This window comes from Electrona antarctica, assembly GCF_951216825.1.
Source record: "Electrona antarctica genome assembly, contig: scaffold_26, whole genome shotgun sequence".
NCBI lineage: Eukaryota > Metazoa > Chordata > Actinopteri > Myctophiformes > Myctophidae > Electrona > Electrona antarctica.
The window spans coordinates 3,674,110-3,684,559 of record NW_027636995.1 but is presented as its reverse complement, the minus strand read 5'-3'; the positions used below and the strand labels follow the sequence as shown (position 1 = coordinate 3,684,559).

At 45.7% G+C, this 10,450-nt stretch overlaps 1 protein-coding gene across 1 annotated transcript; it reads left to right on the top strand.

The window, feature by feature from the left end:
• Window positions 1-2,564: 2,564 nt before the first annotated feature.
• On the top strand, window positions 2,565-9,778 carry LOC306919575 (uncharacterized protein; the record flags this gene model as incomplete). The annotated part of the gene is made up of 4 exons (XM_079532335.1): window positions 2,565-2,694; window positions 2,849-3,151; window positions 9,324-9,419; window positions 9,738-9,778. The coding sequence occupies exons 1-4, from the start codon at window positions 2,586-2,588 to the stop codon at window positions 9,776-9,778; spliced, it is 549 nt and encodes a 182-aa protein (XP_079388461.1). The 5' UTR covers window positions 2,565-2,585.
• Between the last annotated feature and the right edge of the window lie 672 nt (window positions 9,779-10,450).

Genomic DNA, 10,450 nt, shown 5'->3' with positions numbered 1-10,450 from the left:
TAAATGGATCCTTTCCCTCTGACATTGCACACAGCCATGCCGCTATCCACGCGTCCATCCGATAGCTTTTACATCTAAATGTCCCATCCATGGAGCAAAAGCGATATAAGCGGCTTCTTCATTCGATTAATTTGGGTTTGGACTTTGTAGCCTGTAGTGTAGAGTGAACAACTGGTCGAAGTAGAATGCGGTTCTTTGCTGCACATTAGGATTCGAATGAGGCTTCACACCTGCCAAACGAAGCGCAGTTTCTGACAATACGCAGCAGGATTCGTTTTAATCGCAATAAAGCTTTCTGGTGTGAATGTCACCTAAGACGCCTGAGGGCGAGAAGCGACCTCACCCTTGTACGCATCCGCCTCGTTGACGGCAGACTGCTGGGCGAGCGCTGGCGCTTTGGCATGCGGGGTGCTGTGGCACCCTAGAGTGCACTCTAGGGTGCCAAGGCACCCACTTTGAGAAGCCCTGCTTTAGAGCTTGTAGACGGGCTGTTATCCACTTTGAGAAGCCCTGCTTTAGAGCTTGTAGACGGGCTGTTTTCCGGTGTGCGCGGCCATGCGGCACGTTGCATGATGCAGCTTTTTCTGCCGTTCTCACTCCATGATCACCATGTTCCACTGACGTCTCTTCTTCATCGCCGCCGCGATGGTCGTTTTACCAAAACTAACCCATAACGCCAACCTGCTCTGAAGGTGGACTCGTTTTACCCCAAACCCAAAACGCCAACCTGCTCTGAAGGTGGACTCGTTTTACCCCAAACCCATATAACGCCAACCTGCTCTGAGAATGTGGACTTGGGATGCAAGCCAAACCAGCAGACTTAAACTCTGACTGAAATGAGGTCGAGGGAGTGGGACCTTCATGGCCAAAATCTGGCCATAATGTTCAGTGAAAGGAGAGGGAGGCGGTCGACGAGATTGTGAACTCAAGGAGATGAGGAATCTACCGACAACATGCGTTGTTGTTGTTTTCTTATTTTTTCTGTTACCCATTAACACCCCCCCCCCCCCCCCCCCCCCACCCCACCACTTCAACCTCTCTAAGAACAATTACGTTGTAAATTTAGTTGTATCATTTTCGGGTATAAATATGGCTCACATTGTCGTCCATGTTCTTTGTTATTATATTTGTTGTGTTGTTTTACCATAAATTGGATGATATGTGAACGCACATGTACACACACACATACACGCACGCACGCACGCACACACACACACACACACACACACACACAGAGTAGGCCTATGTACAGTATGACTACCTCAACATTTTACGTCCATGTTTTTTTCTATTTTCATTTTCATCCATAGGGGGCGCCGCAAATGCGGAATATTTAGACGTTTGTTGCAAACACATGCTTTTTGGGGGATAAATCCCCATTCCCCTCTTAATTACTTACACGTGATCACAGCTGTGGTGACTTGACATTGTAATTGGCTAGCTAAATCAGTGGGATGGGCCTACATTTCCCAAGGGCATTGCCCAATCTGTGCCATCGAGCCAACCACACTTGCCCAGTGCCCCAGAATTGCACCTCTCCTGTGCTATACTTGCGGGTCCATATGTTTGGTTATACGCCTACCATCAGTCCTATGCAGTCATGAGTCCGAGACCCTATCCAAAACCCTAACCTAACTCTAAGTCCTAACCGCACACTGGCACGGTGATATTTAACCCGCCACGGGTGATTTTAACCCACAGCATGGGTTACTTTTAAACTGCAGCGCATGTCGGGGAGCGACGGTGTTGTCGGACTAATGACTGTAGGACTGTTGGTATGTCTAATCAACGTATGCACCCCACGGGAAAGTGGCACGCGGGTCTTTAGCTGAGGGGTGATTTCACCCAGAGTAATCTAGTAAGAGAGTAATGACACTCCCGTTGACTCTCATTGTAACAATGGAATGTGGAAGTGCTCATTATATCTCAATGGAATAGTTCCAGCCATCCAATGTTTGGAACTATCGCCCACCACTCTCTTACTAGATTACTCTGATTTCACCCAACACCGGGCAAGCGCCTCTGACACCAGACTGATTAGGCCTACACCTCAAAATACATCAATAATAGGATCTATTACATCACTACGCTGTAGCCTACCCACACTAGTGTAGATAATTTGGTGTTCATATTTGAACGGGTAAGGACTAGTTATCACATTTTTTGAGCAGTGCCATAACCACATATTGGTTGAAAGAGGGATTTGATATAGCCTAGTAGTAAAGAGAGATTTTAGGTTGAACCAAGATTTGGGCCACAAGGTGGCGGTAATGCACCAAAAACTGGTTGCCATCTGCCGTAAAGCAAAGAAGAAGCTGCTGCTATTGCGCATGCACGAACCACGTTGTTGTGCATGCGTGTTGTTTTTCATGGAGAGGAACAAATCAGCGTGGTGAAAAATGTCTTACAAACGAGGTAGAATGCGTCAAACGGACTCTCTAAAGCTGAGGCTGTCGATAAATGAACACCTGACGTCGGTGGGAGAGGAGATATTGTGTGTTTTGGAAAAACAGCAGAGTGATGTTGGTCAGCTGAAGCTTGTCAGAGTGTTTGTGTTGGAGCGCCTCAGCACTGCTGCAGGATTCATGTTCAGCTTCTTCCAGAGAGAGATGGAGACACTAGAAACTCTGCTGAAGAGACAAGACAAACTTCTGGACGTCCTTTTACAGCCACAAGTCATATTATACAAACCAGGTTTGTTGAGCTGACAAATCAAGAAATAGGAGAATAAATGTCATACGTTTAGAAAAGCACTTTGAGTAGTTGTGCTGATGTCATAGCTCTTCTCTCCTCCTTGTGTCTGTGTGTAAAGAGGTTTCTTCTCTCCTCCTTGTGTCTGTGTGTAAAGAGGTTTCCCCTGAACATGAGGAGAGCACATCCAGTCTGGTCCAGGAGGAACCACAACCCTCACAACATGAGGAGAGGAGGTCCAGTCTGGTCCAGGAGGAACCACAGCCCTCACAACATGAGGAGAGGAGGTCCAGTCTGGTCAAAGAGGAACCACAACCCTCACAACATGAGGAGAGGAGGTCCAGTCTGGTCAAGGAGGAACCACAACCTACACACATTAAAGAAGAAAACATGGAAGAGGAGGTTGATGTGTCAACATTGACATTACTACATGGGAAGACAAGGTGCCCCACACTCTCAGGTAAAAAATAAAAATCACACCCGTGAAGTAAGGGGCGCTAATATAATTAAAGTCTAACTCATGTTGATGTAAAACAAACGGTGCCAACACAAGCATTACAAGCATTACAAGAGACAATATGGCGTAAAGAGGGACAATATGATGTAAATTTACCCGTTTTTAAAACAAACATGTAACTAAAAACAAACATTAAACCTGTATATAGCGCCCCTCAAAAATAAGCATCACTAATTAATTCAAGTCTAAAAGTCATACTATAGCAGCCCATACATTATTCTAGGTCAGATGGGGGTGGGTTCAGAAACAAAACAATATTTTTTGGAGTGAGTGAGTGGCAATGTGAGTTTAATGCAATCCAATGGGACTTTTCTTTTTGGATGTATGGGCTGTCAAGGCCAGAACGTTTTCTTTTTTTTTTTGCTATTCAGTAGGCGTGCTCTGATCAGGTTTATTTGGGACCGATCCCAATCACAGATTGTTTCTTCTCACGATCGACCAATACCGATCTTATGTGTAAGGGGAACATTTGAATATTTCTAAAATTATTTTATGTCAAAACCCACGTCCAAACGGTTCCTGTGTGTGTGGGGAGGAAGGGGAGAATGTTTAGGCCTGTCGCAAAGATGCAAATCGATATTATTGTGACTGCAGGTTGCATTTACTATTGAAAACGTACATTTCCCGTCAGTTAGTTAGTAGCTTGTCACCCCAGGCATGACCATTACTAGAATTCTGCGGGCCTCATCCTAGCGCCACGTGTTGCAAATGGGAAGAAGGCAATAACGGGAGGGCGATATGTTTTTTTTTTTTTTGTCTTGGAAAGGCAAATGGCAACCCATGATGTTTTCATATACAGTACCAAGTTGCTTGGAAAGTGCAAACTTAGCAACCAGGCTGAGTGGCCCTATTTTTTGTTTTGCTTGTTTTTATTTCTGTATGAAAGCAAGCATGGCAAGTGGCAATGTTTCTATATACCAAGTTGCTTGGATGTCGCAAATGTGGCAACCTAGCGGGAATACTGTACTGTGCTGTGCTGTGCTGTGCTGTACTTACCTGTGCTGTACTCATTTGTGCTGTACTGTACTACTCTGCTGTACTCTACGCTACTGTACTGTACTGCAATCCACTGTACTTTACTGTACTGTGCTTTACTCATCTGAACTGTACTGTACTCCTATGTACTGTACTGTACTGTACTGTACTGTACTGTACTGTACTGTACTGTACTGTACTGTACTGTACTGTACTGTACTTACCTATGCTGTACTGTACTCATTTGTGCTGTACTGTACTGTACTCCTCTGTACGCTACACGACACTATGCTACTGTACTGTACTGAACTGTGCCATACTGTACGGTACCGTACTGTACTGTAACATGCTGTGCTGTACTGTACAATACTGTACTGTATTGCAGCATACTGTACGGTACTGTACCTAACCATACTGTACTGTACTGTACTCTACTGTAGCCTACTGTACGGTACCGTACTGTACTGTACCATACTGTGCTGTACTGTACAATACTGTACCGTACTGTGCCATACTGTACTGTAGCAAACTGTACTGTACTGTACTTACCTGTACTGTACTCGTGCTGTGCTGTACTACTCTGTGCTGTACTCTACGCTACTGTAATGTACTGCACTGCAATCCTCTGTACTGTTGTGACAAAAGCACATTATTTATGTCATTCTACTTTATTGTTCTGTACGTGTTATTTATTTTGAAAGGATAAATGTGAAATGACTGTGATATTATTAATATTTCCTATTCATGAGAAAGGTAACGGGTCTGTCACATGGGTGGGTGACACGCCACTGGTGTCGCCACCCAAGGTTACTTCTAGAGGAAGTGACACACGGGGGAAAGGGGGGAATCACAAACACAGTGTAGGCCTACACGGTTGGAGAAGAGGAGCTCCAGGCGCCAGACAACTTTTGAACAGGAGTAAAGTTTAAGCATAGTGTCTGCAGCCAATACTAAGGACAGTCGTGCCCATCGGGAGAAGCAACGAGCTTGGCTCTGCACCGTAGGACTATCGACCGTTTGGAAGCAGTTGCCGGCGTGCGGGCTGTCGGACAAAGACGTCGCTTACCGGTGAGATCGTTTCAAACGTGTGCCTTGTTGGAGTTGAAGCTTTGAGGGGTACCCCGTTAGCGTTTTCTTTCGGACCGCCTTGAGCGGAAGGACTTTACGTTTGTTGGATCAAAGGAACTATAATAGACTGTATAGGGCGCACTGCCCGAACGTCCACTATTTCGTGTGGAGAGAACTTTGGGATTGATTTGGGACGGGAGGGGGGAATTGAGAGTAATTGATTGTTGGTTTACGTTTGTTTTCCTGTTTCTTTTATTCAGTAGGGAGAGAGACAGGGACAGACGTCTTTTGTGAAGTGTCTAGTTTTGAGTACCTTACCTTTGTTGTTTTGACAGCTGCGTTTTGAGCGTCTCTATATAAAGACTCAGACTACAACCCTACGATCCCGTTGTTTTTTTTCCTTAGTTAATGATTTGCCTGGTATAGTAAAGGGCGATTGTTACAGGTGGTGGCCCATACGGGGAATCTAGGGGGGTACATTTAATAGAGATAGCCTAATTTTGTGGGTGTTTTACAACGGTGAAGTGAGAAGTACACTGTAAAAAATAATTCTGACTTTTACTCAAAAAGTACACTGTAAAAACTAATTCTTAACTTTTACTCAAAAAAACCGAAAAAGACATACAAAACACAATGGAGCAGAGTGGGGGCACTACTTTTACGGTACAGCAAGAACTGGCCTGCATTGAGAACAGGTTGCAAGCTTTCGGTAACCAAGTTCAGTGTGTGCAGCGCCAATTTGAGGAAGCTATGGAGAGCACTGTAAATAGGGAAATGTTCCGGAGGGAGTACATAGATCGCCAGTTGGTGGAGATGGGAACTCTAATCAAATCCTCAGTTGAGCAGTTACAGAAGAGACTGGTCGAGTGTTTTAGGAGGATTGATGAGAAAGGGGCCAGTGAGGTGTCGAAAACAAAACGAGCCAAAACATCTCGCCCAAGCTCCCATACTCCCCATAACCCTCAAGGGTGTCCCACCAGTACTTCCCACCATCTGGCCTCCCGTGGCCTGCACACCGGCATGAAGAAGGCTCAACGACCATGCGGTGACGGAGGACCCAAGAAGGCGACACGGAGTGGAGCTCAGGTGGCACGCGCAGAGGTCAATCTCGTGCAGCAGGTGATGAGGGAATTACCACCACCGAGAGGCGCTGTTGGTGTCACTCCGGGACCCCGAAGACGAGGTGCCCCACCGGAGGTGAAATGCCCGTCCAAGAGGTGGCCACCGGAGGTAACTCCGGCTGGTCTAGGCAGGGCTCAGGGTGCAGATCCCAAGATCAGAGGTCTACTCGAACATCTGGACCAGACTGACCAGCGACCGGGCCGCCCAGGCTTCGAGGAAGTTCGGGGGATCCTGTATCGGAGACAGCCGACCAAGTCCTCTGGATGGAAATATCAGGTGGTGGTGCCCATCAGCTTGGTCCACTGTTTCCTGGGACATTTTCACGACGGTGGTCATCCAGGTAGGCTGAAGACACTCCTTCGAATCCTCAAAGTATCCTGGTGGTCTACTGTCCGCAGGGATGTGTGGGACTACATTGAGAGGTGTCAGGGTTGTCGGCAACGCAAGCCAGTAAATAGTAAGCCGCTCCACATGTTGCAGTCCACTCAAGTTGGCCAAGCAGGAGAGCCCCTCGGGAGCGACCCGACGGGGCCGGTCTCGAGGAGTATGAAAGGGAACACCGTCCTGCTGGTCACCCTGGACTACAACAAGTGTGCAATGGTAAAAGAAATTCCACGGAGGGTGGGAGACTCTCATTCCAGAAAGGCCAAATGGTATGGTGCCTGGCGGAATAGGCCTGTTCCGGACAGACGGTTTGGGCTGGGCGAGAGGGTACCCTCCTTCAACAGCATCTGATGTTTACTCGTCGAGGCTAGTGCCCCTATTTGGTCAGGTTCAGCCATAGCGACGAGTCAGAAAGGCCCCTAATAGTTACCAAGTGAAGTGGAAAGATGGTGGTAAAGTAGACACAGTTAATGTGGTCAACCTCAAACCCTACTTTGGTAGGACTTGAGAAACAGCTTCCAGCTTGGGGGGGGGGGGGACTGTGACAAAAGCACATTATTTATGTCATTCTACTTTATTGTTCTGTACGTGTTATTTATTTTGAAAGGATAAATGTAACATGTGAAATGACTGTGATATTATTAATATTTCCTATTCATGAGAAAGGTAACAGGTCTGTCACATGGGTGGGTGACACGCCACTGGTGTCGCCACCCAAGGTTACTTCTAGAGGAAGTGACACACGGGGGAAAGGGGGGAATCACAAACACAGTGTAGGCCTACACGGTTGGAGAAGAGGAGCTCCAGGCGCCAGACAACTTTTGAACAGGAGTAAAGTTTAAGCATAGTGTCTGCAGCCAATACTAAGGACAGTCGTGCCCATCGGGAGAAGCAACGAGCTTGGCTCTGCACCGTAGGACTATCGACCGTTTGGAAGCAGTTGCCGGCGTGCGGGCTGTCGGACAAAGACGTCGCTTACCGGTGAGATCGTTTCAAACGTGTGCCTTGTTGGAGTTGAAGCTTTGAGGGGTACCCCGTTCGCGTTTTCTTTCGGACCGCCTTGAGCGGAAGGACTTTACGTTTGTTGGATCAAAGGAACTATAATAGACTGTATAGGGCGCACTGCCCGAACGTCCACTATTTCGTGTGGAGAGAACTTTGGGATTGATTTGGGACGGGAGGGGGGAATTGAGAGTAATTGATTGTTGGTTTACGTTTGTTTTCCTGTTTCTTTTATTCAGTAGGGAGAGAGACAGGGACAGACGTCTTTTGTGAAGTGTCTAGTTTTGAGTACCTTACCTTTGTTGTTTTGACAGCTGCGTTTTGAGCGTCTCTATATAAAGACTCAGACTACAACCCTACGATCCCGTTGTTTTTTTTCCTTAGTTAATGATTTGCCTGGTATAGTAAAGGGCGATTGTTACACTGTACTGTACTGTACTGTACTGTACTGTACTGTACTGTACTGTACTGTACTGTACTGTACTGTACTGTACTGTACTGTACTGTACTGTAGCAAACTGTACTGTAGCAAACTACAGTACTGTACTGTGCCTTACCATGCTGTACAGTACTGTACCCTTGTGTACAGGGCTGTACTGTACCGTACTGTACTGTAACATTGTGTGTTTGTGCGTGCATGCGTGCGTGTCTGTCTACTGGAATTTTCATGAACCCAGAAATGGTGATTAGTGTAAACTTTTATTATAGAAATGTTATCGCCTAATGGATGAAATGAAATTCAGCTTGGTTGCTAAAAGTTGCATGTTGAGCAATTTGAGTAATTAGCCTAATATGTGACCACACCATTAACAACCTGTAAACCCTACCAGGCGCACCTCTTCTACTACAGTGAACGGCAGAGTGACTGATGTTAGTCTGCCTCAAACGTTACTCTTTTACCTGCTTTTTACTAACACTAACATTACAAAGATGCCCAGAACATCGAGATGAACCTGTGTAGTTTATGGCTGCTCCAACAGTAGTGGCAACATAAAAAAATAAAAAAACGGAATGTCAAAATATCCACCGCGGTGGCTGAGACCAGAGCCATTGAGTAATGGTTGAGACGAAGCAGTGAAAGGTCATGAAAGATACATAATGTCAGTCTTACCCAATACCCAATCTTTCTGTTTTATGAACACAAGGCTGCTGTATTTTATACCTCATACTAAGCATTTAAAGTATGAGTGAATTGATGTTACATAAATAACTGTAGTCTCACAGAAGCTAGTTCAGGTTTTGTATTTTGCATTGACGTCATAGTTCATTAATTGTATATCATATTTGTCAGTTAAGATTGACATGATTCTTTTTCTATTTTCACACTTTTGATTCTTAATAAATGGACGTTTGTGTTCAAATTAAGAGGATGAGTGTTTGTGCTGTCTGGTGATGTGTACAAATACACATGCTCAGGTGCCAGAATGATTACAAATTATCTGCAGCTATTCTTATCACCATATCACAAGATGACACTATTATACATATAGGGTAATTCTCAGGCATTCCACGTTTCATATTTTTACTTTCTTTATGTTTAAGTCCTTCAATTCCTTCATTCCAGACCAGTGTGTTGAGTCCAGCCTGCAGGTGAACATGAGTTCTCCACAACCAGCCTGCACTGTACAGAAACAGGAACCTTACGACCACCTGGAAACCAGTACGTTTAATTTTATTCTGCTATGTTGTAGGTGTAGGACTAGATCCTTGCCTGGTTTGGCACTTGAAATATTATGTTTATAAGAAAGGTGTTTGTGTTTAGTGATCGACCGAGGCTTCGATATTCATGATTTGAATTAATAACGGTATCGGTGCTAAAAACAAATAATCGGAAAAAAAAAACGGCTGATTATTATATTTCTCATAAATGCGCAAACATGGTGAAACAACCACTTTCATTGAAAATCCGGTAGAGTACGGTTGTAAGGAGATGTATAGCTGCGTGTCTGACTCTCCCAGTGCTCCACCCCCGGAGGAGTAGACACGGCTCCGCTCTACAGAAAACACACTCTGCACTGATGTCTCCTCTCTCACACACACACACACACACACACACACAGTCAGAGAGAGGGCCACTGCAATGACTGCAGGGAGGAGAAAGGATTATAGGCTACTAACCTTGTAATAGGGCATTAACGACTTGAGATTTTTCCAAGTCGACTTGTCAGACAGTAAAGTCGAAGTTGAGTCGATTTATCGTTTTGTATGACGGGGGGGGGGGGGGGGGGGGGAGGTGCGCGCGCTCAACAGGGGTGGGTGGAGGTGCGCGCAATACGGAGCCTGTCAAACAAAGCACTGCGCACACAGTGGCCTCTCCAATATGGCACAGTGTATGTATCATCTATATGGCAAAGCGCTGATTATCAAAACATAAAACTATAATAGTAAATACTAAACAGTGTGTGCGTCGCACACTGGTACACAGACCAGAAAAGAGAACACAACAGGAGAGGGGGCATCATTGGCACACAGCGCCAGCAGCGCAGCAGCACAGCGCAGCACAGCAGCCCGAGAAGTACACAATACAAAATATAACATTAACACTAGTGGCAGACATAGGTCTATATATTATCATCACAGCAGCCAGCAGCGGTTTGGCACATCACCAGAATACAATCTGCATCACCTTCCACGTGAACCTTCTCCTCCGCCTTCCCCTCCAACTCGATAACGTTCTCATGTTAGTTTGTT